Here is a 19,033-nt window from a genome sequence, read left to right on the forward strand (position 1 = left end):
GGTGGGGAGCCTGCTTCTCCCTCTCCCATTCCCCCTGCTTGTGTTCCCTCTCTTGCTGTGTGTCTCTCTCTGTCAAAAATAAATAAATAAATAAATAAAATCCCCCCCCCCCACCAATAAATAAATAAAAATAAAAATTAGGGGATACAGAGTGCTTAGATTTGATTTAGAGCAAGTTCTGGCCTTACAGAAACTATACTTTTGTGAACATGGGAAATATCAGGAAGGGAAAAATTCCAAGTAAGATGAATACAGGATTTCTCAGTACTCTCTTCAAACAGTGGTAGCAACATGAATGCAATTTCCACCCAATTGTTAATGTCTGTTGTCTCTCAACCAGGATGTCACAAGTTCTACAGGCAGGGTTTTTTGTTTTGTTTTGTTTTAACAAACCTTGAATATTTAATGAGGGAGAACAAAAACCGTACTTTGTCTATTATATATAATGCGACTTAGGCATGAAGGAAGACCATGCATGATGGTTCAAGGAATGGAACCCACAAATCCAAATCCATTTCTAATTCTCCTCATAAAATAATAAAGAGACAGTGATTAAAAGCAGAGAAGTGAGTTCCAGAAGAGAATTTCCTGGCAAGTATGGATTGAAATGGCTGCTAGAGGCCAATGGACAATACAGGAGAGACACAACGAAAAAGAGAGAATGAAATTCTTACATCTGAAAGATAAAGATGAGTAAGAAAGAAGAAACAGAGACTTAATGAGTTAAATCAGTGCATCTGCTCTGAAGAAGTCTTGCATTTTTAACAACACCCTTTCTTGGTGCCATTTATCAGGATAAACACACCAGGGCTTTGGCAAAGAAACTGGAATCTATTTACCCATGATACTGGTTATCTAGATGAGAGCTTGATGCCAGGAAAAAGCAGCTCTTTAGCTAGGACTAACATATAAAGTCACAGAAAATGTTGTTCTGTGGCTCTTACTTCATAGTCTTGTGTCCTCGTCTTCTACCCCAACCTGGCCCCTTACAGGTCCCTTCTCCTGTTAAACCGTTGTAGCCCTGGCTGTTTGCTTGGAATGAGTCTCACATTAAAATGGAGAATTGGACTTTATCCAACTTAGCTTTAGCCGGCTGAAACAGTATCAATGGGAGAAAATGACGCTGTAATTTTCTCCTCTGGTAAAATGTGGCTAGAAATCCATGCAGAAAATGTAGCAATATTCATTAAAAAGAAGAATATGCTACAATGAATAGAAATAGTTTGCTTTTAAAAGCACTTGTTAAAATACCATTAGATGTTCAATAATGACTAAGACGATGTAACAGAGATGTAGGAATAGGAATACTGAGTTCGATTGCTTTGAACTCTAAAGTGATTTCCTTCTCAGAGTCCATTTTCAAGTGTGACAACTGGAAAGGACAATTAAACAAAACAAAGCTAGCGATCTGTTTTGAAATGCTGCCTGAATTTCCTCTTCACCTGCACAAAGAAAATCCCATCTGTGTGTAGTCACAGGGTAGGCTAGGCATTACCATGAGCTTAGTCAGTACCTCTGAGAATGGAAGAGACATACAACTGATCTAGTAGGTCCTCAATTTTCCAAATGAGACCCTACAGCTGTACACCTGAATGGAAAAGAGTCATGACACTTCATTGATATTTTAAGATTTATTTTCAGTGTAAATTTGTGATAAAAACAAATGAAGAAATGGATTTTCATTACTCAGGAGAACTGACACAACCTGCTAAATTTAGGACCTTTTAAAATATCATCATGTGAATGTACTTCCAATCCCATAAGAGGCAGTATCAGAGGGTGGGTGCCTGGACCAATGCTGGAATCACACAGAAAGGAACTGAAGCCTGGCTTCGCCATTCGCTAACTCCGACACTTACCTTCTCTTGGTTTCTTCATCTGGAAAATGTCAATGGTGGTGACAGTAAGGGTGCCCAACTATGTGAGCTGATTTATGTAACCATTTAGAACAGAGGCCCACAAGTAAACAATAAATGTTAGATAGACATTTTTATCAAAAATCCATCTAAGAAGATACTGGAACATGGAATAAAAGGTTGGAAAGAGAAACCCAGAGGGAAAAGCAGGGGAATTAGACCTTAAGTCTTTGGTACTTTTATAAAGAGAAAACTTGAATAATAAAATTAATCTCTATGAAAATGTGAAGGCCAATGGTGATCACCGCCATGGGGCAGTTCAATGGAAAAGGAGAGTTCAACTGGCTTAGAAGGGTTCTTGATGCAGCGTATACATAGAAATAACAAAATGCTTCACTGCAGTCAACTAATAACTTTACTTAGTTCATCATTTCTCGAGATGCACCTTCTCTGAAGTCTTGAAATGCCTCAACAACGTACTGTCCTAACTGCCTTTAATACTATTCTCCTTAGGAATGCGAAGGTAGTTTTAAGGAGGAAGGAGGAAAATGGTAAGCAAGCAGGATCACGGATTGTTACTGCTTTCTTTCCATAAACTCGACTGTGAAACTATTTTAATTTGTTTTAAAATGCACAAGACTTCCTTTCTGCTACTTATCACAGACATGTGTTAAAAGAATAAATGTGGTTTGCTCACAAAAATCAAGTTCGAAAAGAACGTTGGTAGTTCTCTTACTGTTATTCTTAGTTTAACAAAAAGTGACTTGGATTCGGTGTGTTTTCATTTACTCCTCGTAGGAAAAATAGTACTTACTTTCCATCCCAGACGTGGTCCCCTCTGTGGAAAATCACCAGGTTATTCTTAAGGTCCAGAGCCACCCCAGAAACCTGGCCTGGTAACAAGTATACTCCAGGCCAACCCAGGGCTTCTTCGACATGGAAATCTAAAAAGATAAATCCATACATTTGGTATAAGAAGGAGAGCTAGTGTAACCTCATGAAGATTCACCGTGGTTATGAGAAACTCATGCAGTACTGTCACTAGATGCAAGGAAAACAAAATCAAGCCGTGCTCTATATCAAAGCACCACATGCACATGCCGGCCAGCTTCCTGAGCTACGAGATCAAGGAAGGGCCTGTGAACTGGTTTGGGGACCGTAGGCCCGCATTTCCTATTGATGACATGCCTGTAAAAACAGCTTACCCTTAGGTCATGAAAGAGCAAATCTGAGACTGCTTTCTGCTGGACAAGATTCTTCTTTAAACTTTGTATTTTGGGGGAACATGGCAACATGGATGGCAACATTTTAATTCAAAGCTTTTACACGTGAATAAATAGCAAGCATGGGCAAGAAGCCTATGTGTGCATGTGCGTGTGTGTGTGTGTGTGTGTGTGTGGTCTAACTCCTGTCAATTCTGGATGTTTGATACACACGCGACCCTATAGTAAGCCATGACTAATTATCTCCTGCACAAGCAACCTGTCCGAGATACCGATCTTACGCCTCCAATCGTGAGCGTTCCTGTAACAATGGGAACGGAGAGGCACTCTTTCATTGCTTGCATTTCACTGTTTCCTACCACAGGAGAAGGGGAACATTAACAGAAACTTTGTGACTGGACAATTTCCAAGTTATTTTCATTTCTGATCAGAATACATTTATACTTAGAGAATACCTGGGCTTATTTGTGTTAATTCCTTTTATAAATGTGCTAGTGAATAAAGAGGCGTGCTGTATGGATGTGCAATACTAACTGAGGCTTAAAGTTATGAAGATACTGTGAAATCTACTGTATCAGTGTCAATGTTTCTTCCCCTCCCGAATGCTTCAACAGAGACGCCAAGAAGTAGCAAAGCAGCAGTTTGAGTCTCATTTCTCCTTCCCATCTTCTGGAGGACGTGGCAACATGCATTGAAATCCTTAGAGACAGGCATTACACACTGGAGGAAGGAAGGGAAGCCCAGGACCTGCATAATCAGCTTCCGTGAGCTTGAGAGGATGTTGGTGTGAGAATGAACACTCTGAAGTAATTTTCTCAACTGTACTTATGGAAACAGTATCACTTCATTCAGTCTCTTTATCTTTGCACATTTAACTTTTCTTTAGTAAAAATTAATGTGACAGTGCAAGTGAACACTTAGGTCGGTTCTGCCTACAACTTTTCCTGAAGCATCTTCAACAAGTATTCCCTAAGTATACTGTCTATACAAGGCATTATGCTAGATTCTGGGAACACAAAGAAATAAAATACGGGTTTTGGCCTTGAAGAACGTGAACAATAAAATGAGAAAAAACGGAAACCAAATACTTATGACAGGATGTGGTGCTGGGACCCAGGAGAGAGTCCATAATCCTTCCTAGAGCTTGGCTGGGAGAGGGCAGGGTGAAGGTCAGACCTGGGAAGTTTTCCAGAGAAATAAACCCTTGTGTTTGCACTTAAAGGTAAATGGGGGTTCGCTGAGTGCAGAAGTGGGCAGAGAATATTTCGGTCAGAAAGATCAAAAGTGAGGATGTTTACAATCGCAGAATGTTTCAAGATCTTTAAGTAATCTGGAAAGATACCTGTGTACGTCCAGGTGGGGTTAGGGGAGCAGCAGGCAAGAGCAACTGATCTGGAGAGCTTGGACTGGAAAATGTATCTTACACCACACGAGGGAATATGGATTTCATAATGAACTAATGTTAAGTCCGAGCTGTGGTGTTTTGATCTGTACCATGAATCATTTTGAGGCAAGCTGCAAGTATGTTATTAGTAGCAGTAAAGCACTGAGTTTGGGAATAATTTACTTTTGAAATATATTGCAGCGCACTGAGAATGTCATGCTCACTCACGTGTCCTGATACGCCTTCTTGAGTTGAAGAGAAGGGCGGGGACAGTACAGCTGACACACTGACTTTTGCAAACAGTTCTGGGCACAGCGGTGGATGTGAATGGGGCTGCTCAGATGAATAACATTCACTATCTATCACACTTGTCATAATAGGAAAAAAAGGATGCAAATTGCTGCTCCAGAAAACTGGGAGCCCCTGAAGGTTTTTAAGCATGGGGCAACACGATTAAAACTGTGTTTTTGAAAGTGAAATCTAGAGATAGCGGTATAAGCCCGACAATTAGGTATGTCTAAATAGATCCCCAGATGGATAAATCATTCCCCAAAGAACATGTTTTAAATTATTTTAAAGTTGCTGGAATCTCAGGTTATATGTCATCCATTCTCATCTCGGTTACAGCTTGTCCATTCGGTGGTCATCATTCTGTGCTCACTGACCAGCTCCTGAAGAGTCCGGAAGGGCTTCCGTGAAACATGGAGCCTTGTGACAACAGAGATAGTGAATTGCTTTCATCAGATTCTCAGAGCCCAGAACCACTACAACCAGATGGAATTTCTTGGGGGCAGGGATCATGTTGTATTTACTATTTTCACCAGCTCTTACGCAGGGTCTGGCCATTGCAATAGCCTAAGAAATACGCTAGACAGAACTCTCTGACCCAGGCTCCACTTGTCTATGTTGGTAGCTTTTAAACACCCTTAGCATCTTATATTTCACTTGTACTATCTCTTTTTTACCCCCAGCACTGTGCTGAAGACACTGTTAAAGACACTGCTGAAGACAATAAAAATGATAACGGGTTAATTATTTTCATTAAAGAAAAGAAAAAAAATATCACGTTTCCTGGAACATTCTGTTCAGGGGTTCAGCAGCAGGCATTGGTAGCTAGGTACTGGGGAAGGTCCAGAAATACTAATTCTGATAAGAAATACTATGCAGTGTCCAAAAGAACTATACTGTCTGGGGACAAATGTAAATTTCATAAGATATTGGAAATTTTGCGTAATAAGCTTCAATCTGGCTACGAATGATCCCAATATTCATTGATCTTAGATAGGTAAGCACTCAAAAGTCTGCAAAAAGCACTAAGTTGTTAACAGCCTATTTTGTCACATAGGAGGGTCCCTTTGGGGTGGAAATTTTCAAGAAGGAAAAGCAGTGTAAATATCTGGAATGTACTTACTAAAATGTATACTTTTGGTGAATTTTCAAAACAGTAAGATAATATGTAAGGAAATAAGAAGGTTAATACTATGAGCAACCCGGCTTGTTTAGCACTGAGTCAATGCCAAGGAGAACTACATTGTGCATGGCAAATTTTTGGAGATTATATTTTCTTTATATGTTATTTTTAATATATGATTTATATATTATTTTAAATTTTATTTTCAAATATCATACAATATTTGTTAAGTTTACCTACCCAAGACCTCAAAATTCTCAGGATTACCTACCCAAGACCTCAAAATTCTCTAGGTCCCTGTGTTAATTAGAAATTCTACAATGGTTAAAGGAAAACTGAGTTCATGTTCTCCTCTGTGAACGTTAGCTTAGTTAACTGTTGTTCTTGCTTCCAGTGTCACCATCTTTTTCATCATGAGGTGGTTAAAGGCTGTGCCTTTTAAGATTAAGTAATCAAGAATCCAGGCAATCATTTAGGACCGGTGGTACATGTATATGGAATTAATACTGAGGTTCTTCCAATCCCTGCCCACTGTTACATGAGAATCACAGAATGCTAGTAGAGCATGGGCCTCTCCCACGTCATTTTCTTATTTCACAGGAAAGGAACTGTAGGCTTGGGCCAGACTTTAGTCATCAATATCAAGGATCATTATTTTCTAATCCCCAATTAAGAAATAGTTCAAATCCTTGTTAAGGAAATTATATGATAAAATATATTTGGGTTCTAAGTTAAACGTAACATTTTCCATCACGGAGAAGTTAAAAATTAGAGTTTGGATATCTCTCAGCCTTCATTTATGAAGTGATTCAGTCTATGACTAATGCTGTAGCCTTCCAGTTTTAATTTGAAAATTAATACAAATTTCTTATACATGACCTTGGGCAAACCATTCCCAAATCTAAGTGTCAGTTGCTCTAAATTCAGATGTCAACTAATAAGATTATTTCAGAATTCTTATATGCATTATAAAGGTAGATGTGCAGACATATTCCAGCTGTATATTAGGAAAAAAGTTACTAATTTCAGAAAAAAAACTAACGTTACTATTAAAACTGTATCAATAGATCACTGTAATTAATGAATTACACCTCTTCCAGAGAGAGATTAATGTTCGTGATCAATGCTGCTTTCATATGAAATTATTAATAAGCATTTAAAAGGGCATTCATTCATCTGTGTTACAGAAGAACGAACAGAATTAAATAAAGTTGAGAAAAAATATAATTTCAAACCCAGAGCTGTGACTTCACTTCAGTGGAACGGGGCTCTTCACATTTAATTTAAGTAAAAGACCCTGATGAAATCCCACAGACAGCTTCAACAAGAACAGAGGGTAGTGGTGGCTTTTTCTATACTTGCAAATTCTCATCTAGTGAGGAAAAGATGCCTTATTTTGGTCAGGGACTATTATTCATCAGAAGTGTCAGCAGTAACTATAATTAACTGAAACTACAGGAGAAATATTTATACTCAAGTCAGAAAGAAAACAAGACTTAAATTATAATGTTTCGTTTAATGGGGATAAAGTGGGGGAAGAGAATTAAGACATAACTAGGGCTCAAAAGCACTAGCAGAATTTCTTTTCTTCTTAAAATTTAATTGCAAACGAGATCTTCAACTTGGTCAAAATGTTTGGATACTGAATGAGAAAGTAGGATCAAAAGTAATCTACATCTAGGGGCGCCTGAGTGGCTCAGTCAGTTAAGTGTCTGCCTTCGGCTCAGGTCATGATCCCAGGGTTCCAGGATTGAGCCCTACCATGCTCAGCAGGGAATCTTCTTCTCCCTTGGCCCCTCCCCCCGCTCATGCTCCCTCTCAAATAAAATAAATAAAATCTTAAATAAAAAGTAATTTACACTTAATGTTATTATAATTGTAGATGAGATGATGAGATGATTGGACAGAAACCAGCCATCATGCTTCCCTGTGGCCTTCCTATTATGTATGTGTGTATGTATGTATCCGTCTATCTATTTTAAGTTACTGTGAGAGGCAGAATAACAAAGTGGTTAAAAACCAAGACCTGGAGCAAGTCTGACTGGCTTTGAATTGCGGCTCCTTGAGCTATGGCTCTTAAGACAAGTGACTTAAACTTTCCATGCCTCAGTTTCTTCCTCTCTAAATGCTTTTATAAATAAGGTTGTTACGGGGATTAAATAAGTTAATGCATCTAAAACACCTACCCTGGCTCACAGGCGAGGCTGTATGTGTTTTTATTATTTTATTATTCCCTCCAGAGAGAAAATTCAGCCGATTGAATGCTTTATTTTACCCTGGGGATCCTATAAAATGTGAACCTAGAGGTAAGCGTATGACTGAAATATGTTAGAAAGTGTGGACTCTGAGTGAGCTAAAAGTTGTCCATAAAAATTAAGTAAAATCCAAATATTCATAAGTGTACTTAAAAAGGCTGTGAGTTCTTTTAACTGATAAGAAGCATCACACAAATGCAGATATTATTTTTTGATGTCCAGAGATATCTAATATATGTTGAGTCAGGCTTCCGTATGCTAGCAAATAGTACTTCAATCAAGTCTGCCATTAAGAATAGCAATCTGTAGTTTTATATTTATTTTTCAATGCTTTGGTTTCCAGAAGGCAACGAAAATAAAGACTAAGATTTTATACCCAACCTACTAATATTGTTTCATACAGATATCAAACTAATGGTAGAAACCAAATGATGTTAAGTGTAGAAAGGACTGTATTTGCGTCTCAGTTTACCTAGCTGAATATTTTCACAACTGTATATCATATATAACAAGTAAACATCAAGGCAGATTGATATTAGTGATCAGAGATTTCAAGAGCCACAGACTCCCATTATGGTAGAACACTGCCAAGTCATTTTCTGAATTTATCAAATTGGAGTGCCAAATTTTACAGCTTTCCTACACATTCCAAGAAAATTCTCTCACGGGGGCTGCTTAAGTTAAAGTAATTAATATTTAGTTCTATTACTCTGGTGTTTAAAATTTTGAAATCTCAATCCGACGTGACACTAATGGTGGCAATTATAACCATAATTATTGTTAATGTATTACAATGTTTACTGAGTAGTTTCTGTGTTCCACAGAACACAGGCAGTCCCTCACATAGTCCTGGGTCTACCACACACAGTCATATCCAGATTTTTGAACAGATCAGTATTTCACCTTTGACCACTCAAATCAGCTGGATGGAATTCATTACTGTACTACAGTTCCAAAATATGGTCCAGTCAATGAAATCTCAGGGGCTGCAGCATAAAATGCCCCTGTATTGGGGTGCACTAATGCCATGAACGATGGACATCAGAACGGGGTCTGGAGTAGAACTCTCCAGCCTCTAAGCAGTGATGGTCCAGAGCTCCGGGAACATGTATCTGAGCTGGGCAAATCAATTCACCCCGTTATTTTGAGCACAACGGTAATGAAGTGTAAGGAACCAGATAGCGCACATTCTACTTTTAAGTTCAGTTTTAAATTCAGACTGTGACCTCACTGAAATGGGTTAACTTCTCTAGGCTTCAGTATCTTCTGAAAATTAAAATAGTTCTCAAAGATATATGAAGTGAGTATGAGCTATACTATTGAGCAACATGATAGCCTTACATTTTCATTTTAGTAATAATCTCATATGAGAAACCACCTTCTTCTTTGAGGCTAATATAATTCCTTACAGCACATTGGGCATTTTAGGGAGACAGTTAATTCTTCCAGACAATTAGGATCCCATTCTCAGTTTTGCCTGAAGTAAAGAAAGGGTGTGAGAAAAACAGTGGAAAATTATCCATCAAATTTATTCCCCTTATTTATACCCTAGGAAATACACATGAATTAGACTACTAATATATTTTATTTGGGTACTGTATGCTAATAACTTCCTACTTTCTTCTTTACAAATGGAAGCTTCCTGAGGATAGGTCTTTCTCTGGCTTATACAAAGGAATGAAACATTTTCAGTGAAGGTTAGCTATTACATTGTGTTATGGTAAATGGTGAAAGGAAATCGAAAAGAAAAAGACTCAGAAATAGCTTACCTAAAAATGAGTTTCGCTATTTTTAATTTAATGTTTAAAAAGTTTTTGAATCAGGGTAGTGATGTAACACTAAAATAAATCATTTCAGAAAGGAAATACATGCACATTTCCTTTCTATAATTAGGATTCATGCTGTATGTTTCTATGACTCATTGTTTTATTTAATTCAGTGACATTTACCCACATAGTTAAAGTCAAAGGGAATTTTCTGACCCAGATCATGCAGAATCATTTTCTCCCTGGATACTGTCATTTTGACCACCCTATAAGGTATGAGATCTAGCAAGTAAATGTACTTGGGGTATTTTAAATATATATTTTTAAAGATTTTATTTATTTATTTAACAGACAGAGATCACAAGTAAGCAGATAGGCAGGCAGAGAGAGAGGGAGAAAGAAGCAGGCTCTCTGCCAAGCAGAGAGCCTGATGTGGGGCTTGATCCCAGGACCCTCAGATCACGACCTGAGCAGAAGGCAGAGGCTTAACCCACTGAGCCACCCAGGCGCCCCTATTTTAAATATTTCTTCCTTAGAAAAGCTAAATACGGGGACGCCTGGGTGGCGCAGTTGGTTGGACGACTGCCTTTGGCTCAGGGCGTGATCCTGGAGTCCCGGGATCGAGTCCCACATCAGACTCCCAGCTCCATGGGGAGTCTGCTTCGCTCTCTGACCTTCTCCTCGCTCATGCTCTCTCTCACTGTCTCTCTCTCTCAAATAAATAAATAAAATCTTAAAAAAAAAAAAAAAAAAAAGAAAAGCTAAATACGTTTTAGGAATATAGTACTTTAAGTCAAATGATGATTTCTACAATGGACACTTAGGATACCTATCAATAACTAACCACATTTTTTCAAATTCAGGAGTGACAGACAGACGTCATGGAATGAGTGGGCTGCAACTCTAACATTTCACACTTGAACAGAACTGTTTTCTCACCAAAGAGGCCCTTCTGCCTTTTATATTTTCATGTTGTATGGGTTACCATTTACTATCTTTCATGTGGAGGTTCAGGAAGACACTCGAGTTTGTTAATGAGATGGATGGGGCATGAAAAACTGCAGATTTTCTAGGCACCACACTCAGAAGTGTCAATTTCATTGTTCTCTCATAGGATATAGGAGTCTAGATTTTTTATAAGCACTCTACCTGGTTCCGATGCAATGCAGTTCAGGGACCCCCTCTTGAGAAACAGTTTCATTAGATAAATTTAGAAGAAGTCACAGCAGGGCTGATCCGATTTAAATATGAAGATGTAAAAATCTGGGTCCCAGTTAGCAGCCCACAGAAACTATTAGATCAGTCCCAATGGACAGGGATTGAAACTTCTGTGTGAGCAAAAGGCACCTCCTGCTAATTTTTTTCAATTATAAATAAAAATCAGCTGGGTGTTGAATAATTTATGGCTTCCTGCAAAGCTGTATTTGAAAACACCAAGCTGGCAGCCTGCGCCATTCCAGCCCACGCATGGACAGCTGCCATGCACCCATACCCGCTACTTTTTCAGAGATTATCTCCACATGCTGTATTATTTAGCTTTCCACATTAGCAAGTAACATGAAACAAACAATACGACAGAGGCCACAACACAGTTAAAGACAAAGGTGAGGCATCCATAGCTTGCTGGTATAGAAACCCGAAGGGAATAAGGTATTGTCCTCTGATGTACAGAAGCCAGTCCTGGTTAGAAATAAAGATAAATCTGAAAGGTTCTGATTTGCTGGAAGTCCCCTCAGAAATAACTACTCAATTTTCCAGTTAAGATAATAATGGATAATGGAGCTTAAGAAATCAAAGTCATAAAAATGGTTCTACTTTACAAGTCAATTGGAAGAGAATGCTGGAAGCGTAACATTCCTTTGCAAGGAACTTAATTACCTTAAAAGGTAGCATATAAGCATTTCATACACTGAGATTTTATATATCAGGTGGTGAATTTTCAGTTGCTTTCCATCAAGGAAAATAGCGAGTATCGATTTGGTAAGAATTTGTTACCCTGAATTTCATGTGCCATCCTCCCCAGCATGATGTAGATATTTTTGGTCCTAGTAATTCTGGCTCAGAGACTGAATGGACACCAAATTTATGTAGTATTGGACCAAAACAAAAACTCAAAGGTAGTATCTGATAACTCATATCTGAGTTTTTTTTTTTTTCCTTTTCCTGAGGAGTTCTTTTGATGGTAAGTTTTTTCACCCATTCATTTTTATTCCCTTCAGATTTTGCTAATGTGGATTGTAGCACTCCGCCACTCGTTCTTTTGAAAGAAGCCCTAAACGCACCTCCTGTGTGTTCTGGCTCCCAGGTGCCTTCGCCAGGTAGGGGCGGCTGTAATGACAAAACTCTGCTTTCTGCTGGCCTCAAAGTAGACTCTAGTCTGTGGAATTTGTGAATTCTGTCTCTGACAAGAATAGCATTGCCCCTCTCCTCATGCTCTGCACTCTCTCTGGCATCAGATCGGCCAAGATCCTTCTTTTGGACTACGTTTGCAATCTCAGCTACCAGGTCTGATTCTGATTCTGATTCTGCCTTTTCTGCAGGATTATATTTATGCACATGAACAACATCTTCCCTTTCTCCTAGCAGCTTGGAAAGTAGTGAATAGAAATCACCTGTGGAAAAAAGAGAAGACATAAAGAGCGGAGGGTTGGTAGGATTGCAAAATTTACAAAATTCTGTGCTTTAAGGATTTCATCTCTTGATTTGGCATAGTAAGTAAGCAAGAAGGCTGCTCTCAGATGTTCAAGCAGGAGGGGAAAAACGATTTTCCAGAATAATTGAAAAAAAATAATATGCTTCCCATTTCACTTCATATACCACCTATTCCTTCTATTATCTCAGGATCCAATAACACCAGATTACCTCTATTTGCATATTACTGGAAACAAAACAATGTATATATGATTGCATGGCAAGTTTCAATAAATGGTTTTCACAGTAGAGCTGAACTGATGTGGAAGTTAGGGTTCATCAGATTTCCAAAGCTATTATCAACAGCTATATCAGGAACCAGCTACCTTCAGGGAAAACCCTTTGAAGTTGTCTTTCAAAGCTTACTAGAGGATAATGTACAAGAAATTAAATGTATATTTTTCAGCATATGCTATAAAACACAAGAAATCTAATAGATACGCATCTTTTTGGAAATTGGAAAACCAAAGTTTTATTGCTATTATTTTGTTGGCTGTGCTCCCGTAAGTAGCTCCCGTTGTTCATTTTAAGCAAGAAATGAACAAATTCCAGAAAAATAATTTTGCAAGGAAAGAATATTCTAAATTACTTTCAAACAAAAGAGAAGATCTTAATAAACTAGTATCATTGGAATGATTCATCACTAAAATATATTTTATGTCTTTCTATACTAAAAAGTAAACTTGGGTATTATAACGTAACTCCATGACAATAAAGATTTATAAATCATTATGACAGATATAAAATATGACCATGGAAGTTTCATAAAGCATTTGAACCCTCATCACTTACATCTATGGCTTGAAGTCCATTTATATCAAATATGTGAATGGGAAACATGTTTACATTCTCAGTAGAAACATGAATCTGCTTTTTTAAAGCCAAACCCAAAGGTAACAAACATTCATTTCTACTTATTCCTCACCTTATTCCAAGTGCTGCTAATGAAATCCGTTATGACAATAGAGTACCATTGCTTCAATTTTAATTACGTTTATAGCATGGTCAGTTAACATTTACAAAATCTTATTTTTATGACCAGTAGGAAATGAAAATGATAACCGGTTTAACTATGACACATTCCACTGAAGAATATATGATTTAAAAACTGGTACAAGGGGATGTGGAGTCTTTCTAAAATGATGCTAAGAGATCCTGTCATGTTTACAAATATCTTGGTTTAATGATTCAAAGTAGGTTTTCAATTCTTGCCCATGAAAGCAGCTGATCCCAGGTGAAATCTTCAATCAAAAAATAATTACCAAGTAATAGGGCCAATCTCAGTAAAATGAACAAAGCAAATTACAACTCAACCAAATCTGTTAGGCCACCGGCATTTGGCCTCACAGGAAAGAAATTAATCCATTGCTGCTAAATTCTTCTTGCCCCCCACCCCCACTAAACATACATAGTTGAATGTGCTGTTTTGCAGTGCAAAATAAAAATAGAGAAAATATAGAAAATAAAACAAAAGATTATTTTAAGGATAAAAATCAGCATTTGAAAACTTGAATCCATGTCATTAGGCTAATATTGATGGAGGAATGCAGACTCGTCACTCTGCATAGTTACTCAGGTGTGTCAGTAAAAATCTATGAGCCATGATGAAGTAGAAAATGCACAGAGCTCCGGTCCCTTTGAAATTGTCATTCACAGTGATCACTGGGTTAGGAAAACAAACTTTAGCAATATAATGGGTTTGGCTGCACACAGGCTGCACTGGCCTTATGAAAGCAAAGCTGCAGGGCTGCATCTCATTTATGGAGATTACATGTGAGAGAGAGAGAAAGAGAGAGAGAGAGAGAGACCACTACATGACTATCTCCAACATCCTTAGGCGCAAAGCAGAGAGTTTCTCTTCTGCAGTACTGCCTAGATGAAATCCTGAAATGTTAAGTATTTTTCCGAGCCATATATCTCTAACCTTGAGTGCGATGGGTGGAGGAGAAAATAAACAGAGGAAATTGTGTGGTCTCTGCCCCAGGTTCATTTCTCAAGAGTCCCTTCTTTCTTCTTAGTTTATGGTATAGCCACATGGCTTCCCCTTCCTTGAATGTCAACTCTTAGTTAGATGTTTCTTCTTCCTGGGACACACTCTCCCCAGTAACCAACTAGCTCCTAAGCCTTCGGATCTTACTTCAGTGTCATTTACGTCCAAGATGCCTTCCTTGGCACCTTGATGGTCGGATTAGGGGTCTTAGCTCTGTGCTCCTATAGCACTCAGGTCTTCCCCTGAATTTTTACTGTCACAATGTCTGGTGTGTATTTCCCAGGTGTGTTTGAATCCAACCCCGACACTTAGTGGCTATTCTGTGCCATTAAACAAGCTACTTAACATTATAAAGATAATGAATTACTACAACCTTTCAGAATTGTTTTGTGCATTTCAAGAAGTGAAAAGCCCAGTCCAGTGTATATTCTAAAGTAGGTATCACCAAATTGTAACTATATTATAATTACTAGCAAAAAAAAAAAAAAAAAAATCTCTAGTTGCAACATGCACGTGCATCTGCTTCAGTCTGTAGTTTACCTAAAATTTTTTAAAAATTCAGTTCTTATCTAGTATTCAAATATTGGGATTTTTCATAATAATAAAAAAAGCTCCTTTAAATTTATAGCCCTATACTTCTCACTAAGTCACTGTGGCTTTGTAGTGATTTGCGTCCTAGTTTTACCAAAGGAAGTGGTACTTGCACTTTCTCTCTCTCTCTGTTTTTGGACAAAGAACTATTCCCATTCCAGTGTTCTGGATGCCAGCCCTCCCAGTACCTCCGGAGTCTTTCCCAAATGCTTTCCTTTCTTTTCTTTTCTAATACAAATTCTTTGCCAAAGGCTTGGCTCAGATTAAAAGCACACTCACTCTGCAATTATCTTGAGTGGCCATGGAGACAAGAGAGACCTTCCTCAGATGCACTACATCTTTCAAACTTTTCTGCCTTCCCTTTCCTTTGACAATTCCAGCACTAACGGTGCTTTCTGCAATCATGGGAATATCCTTATACCTGTGCTGCCCAACATGAAAGCCAGTAGACACACGGAGCTATAGAGAACTTGTGATGTAGCTAGTGTGACTGAGGAATTTAATTTTTAATTTTACTTGTTTCCAACTAATATATAACCATTTTTAAATAGCCATATGTGGCCAGTGTCTGCTGTATTGGGCAGTGCAAGGCCACTTTACCCTTCCTCATATCCGAGGCCAAAGGCATCTGCTTCCACATCTTCTTTCACGCCTGTATGACTTCTTCACGAATTGCTCAAGAGCTCCTGCTTGCCAAAGCCAAGAGACCATTCATACTGACCCACTGGTCCCTTCAGAAACTCTCTTCTTACAACATTGTTTTTTCTAGATCTTTTCCACCTGTCTTCTTTGCTTTCTCTTATTCTTCTGCCCAGCATATGAAAATGCTGGTGTTTTCTGAGGTCTATCCTTGGCATCGTTTCTTCCCCCTGGTAAAGGTCCTTCCTATCAAGAAATACCAGCCATTCCCCAGTCTTCAGCTGCTGCCTCCAGACAAATGACTCTCATATCTGGAGCTCTCTTACTACCAAATTGATAGCTAAAACCACCCTCTAGAAATTTCCACTTGGATGTCTGTTTCACAGAAATTTTGAACTCAACATGTCTAAAACTGAGCTCTTAATCTCCTCCTCAGACTTCATCCGTTTTATGGTATCTCTCTCGATGATGAAATGTGTCTTGGTCAATCAGTCCAGAAAGCTGGATTCAACTCTCTGTCACCAGTGAATCACAAAGTCAACTGATTTGTCAACGCTGATACGTCAGTGTCATTTTTTTCACTCCCTACTATCATGATTCATTTGGGATTCTTATCATCGGATTGGCCTTCTCCCCTTCCTCAGAACCGATTTTCATCCCTGCCTTCAATGTCATCATCTGTCTGTAATGGTATAAAGCTGGCCTACCTCTGTGGAACTGACTTGCGGTGGGAGCCAATAACCTGGACACTCCCTGGTTATACGCCCCGCCTTTTCTCAGCTCGTTCCACCTATGTATTCCACAGTGCTCTTCTCGAATTTTATTCTGGCTCCCACTGCTAAAATGACCATGTAATTTATTTCCCAACCTGGGACATATTTGAGAAGAGAAAGGGTGTTGTTTAATACTTAAACAAGGCATAAACTATGACAATCCTGGAAAAACTTGGATATATAGTTACCCTACTTATTGTTGACAGAGATAACAGATAAACAAGTACTTTATAAACTATACATGATAGTAATAGTAATAGCTAATATGGTTTGTGAGCTTAGCATTACCTAATTACTTTGCTGAGTTACTTTATACAATTTAATACATTTAATATCTGCAAAATACCCCTTGTTCTCATTTTAGATGGGGAAATTAATGGTAAAGGACTAACCTGCACATCTAGGAGGAAGTGGAACAGGGATTTGAAGGAGCAACATGAATGAGGGGCCCACCTTCTAACTGATTACTTTATTGGATCCAGGTTGTCCGCCCACCCCCCTTTTAAAAAAAAAAAAAATCTATAATGGCCAATAAACCCTTTCCTGTGAAATTACCTTGGACCTGACAACCTTACTATATTTGTTTATTTTTCTATTTAAATTAACTGCCTTCTGAGGCCAGGTGCTGGGTGTTTTCTTTAACAGAGCATGTTTCTTTCCCTTTCCTGGCCTGTCTTCTTCATATTATAACGTAAAATGGTTGTAAACTAGTCAATATCTATGTAACATAGTGACTTGCACAAAACTGGCCTAAAGAATAATGGTTTGAAAAAGTAGAATTTTTTTCTGTCTCTTCAATAGTTTTCACTTCGCTGGCAATATACCTCACATGTCTGATCAAATTCTGTAAGGTTTCCTAAAATTTTTTTTTTGTATATTTCAATTATCTGGGAAGGGACAGGTGGCAACGGATAAATACGATTTTATGTGAAAAAAAATTTTTAAGATTTTTATTTATTTGACAGACAGAGATCACAAGTACGCAGAGAGGCAGGCAGAGAGAGAGGAAGGGAAGCAGGCTCCCCATTGAGCAAAGAGCCTGACACAGGGTTTGATTGCAGGGCTCTGGGATCAGGACCCAAGCTGAAGGCAGAGGCATTAACCCACTGAGCCACCCAGGCGCCCCATATGTGAAAAAATTTTTAAAAATCCTCTCATTTCCTCCTCACTGTCATATTTCCAGTGATATTCCTATCACAGCAGATACTCAGTAAATTAATCTGCAATGAATAATAATTTGTTAAAAATGTCACCCTTTGCTTCGGCTATCAATAGCAATAAAAATATTTCTTTGATGATTTTAGGCTGCAGTGAATCTGTTTCTTTTTCTCACTCAAGCTTTGATTCTTATCTTATAAAACTCAGAAATGTTCTAGTTCTTTTAAGTAATTTGACTGCGTGGGTCTGGATTTGGAAAACATAACTGTGGTAGCGGCTAACGTGCCAGGAAAAAGAACACACCACAGTAGGAGAAAATCTGAAACACTACCAGTTCAACTCCCAATTCGTTAAGTTATGGGCTTCCATTAACTACTTCATGACTCAATGGGCATTTTTCTAGTTAGTAGGGACCATTCACTATTCTCTGCCATCAACATGAAAATGTCTTTGGTTTACTTTCCGGAATATGGTGAGATAAACTGGAAGAAAAACATACATTAAAGAATTGCCCCGTGAGTTTTCTTTTTTTTTAATAAAATGCTTTAAAATTATTGAATAAAAAAATAAGTTACTTTGAAACAGTGTAAAAATCTTAATTGTGGAGGCATTTAAAAAAATGATCAGGATCAATTTGGTAAGCTTTAGAATATGAAGTCCCATTTCCCCCACGTGCCACTAGGTCTTTATTACCTAAAACAGACAACTTTTGTTATTGTTCTGTGATTTCTGTGGTACCTGGAAAGTGAATAGGATGTTCATCAGCAGTTTAGCCACTGATAAAGTATGCCAAATAACCAAGCTAATGAGACTGCAACATGGAACATAATAATTAATTAATGAGAAAGAGATGAGGAATGGAAAAATAGAAGCATTTCTTTTCAGATTTTAATATTTTGGTTTATAACTCAGTCCTACTTGATTTTCCCCTCTAGTCAGTTGATTCGGTTTATTAACTGTTGACTTATCACTAACATTGACCCTCCCAGGGTTCGTGAAATAAAACATGATCATGACGACCAGCTAAGGATCGCAAACGAAGCAAAACTTTATTGTTTCTTTTACTGAATTGAACAAAGGAGACAAATATAGAAAAGGGGAAGTTAGCAGATGATGGGTTTTGCAACTACCATGCACACAGATGTATATCAGAAAGCACAACTGTGTGATAAATGATTGTTCTCATCTGCCTATTCTGCGATTAGGAAGCCAATTCAAAACAGCATCCACTCAGCTTCCCAGAGCCTTTGGGGGTATTTAGAATTGTGTTTGATAGATGAGTTCAATATATAAAGA

The 19,033-nt window shown here is 38.1% G+C and overlaps 1 protein-coding gene across 20 annotated transcripts in view; it reads right to left on the reverse strand.

Annotated features, from left to right (window-relative positions):
* The window catches only part of PAM (peptidylglycine alpha-amidating monooxygenase), a 282,570-nt gene that overhangs the window by 32,164 nt on the left and 231,373 nt on the right, over positions 1-19,033 (reverse strand). For 13 of the 20 annotated variants that reach the window (XM_044264740.1, XM_044264805.1, XM_044264795.1 and 10 more), the window contains 2 exons: positions 12,178-12,507; positions 2,671-2,800 (listed from right to left, as the gene is read on the reverse strand). In XM_044264740.1, the coding sequence (XP_044120675.1) occupies positions 2,671-2,800; positions 12,178-12,507 (460 nt within the window). The remainder of the gene's footprint in view (positions 1-2,670; positions 2,801-12,177; positions 12,508-19,033) is intronic. The other 7 variants (XM_044264841.1, XM_044264898.1, XM_044264888.1 and 4 more) reach the window with 1 other exon arrangement.

The sequence above is a fragment of the Neovison vison genome, chromosome 1, assembly GCF_020171115.1.
Source record: "Neovison vison isolate M4711 chromosome 1, ASM_NN_V1, whole genome shotgun sequence".
NCBI classification, from domain to species: domain Eukaryota; kingdom Metazoa; phylum Chordata; class Mammalia; order Carnivora; family Mustelidae; genus Neogale; species Neogale vison.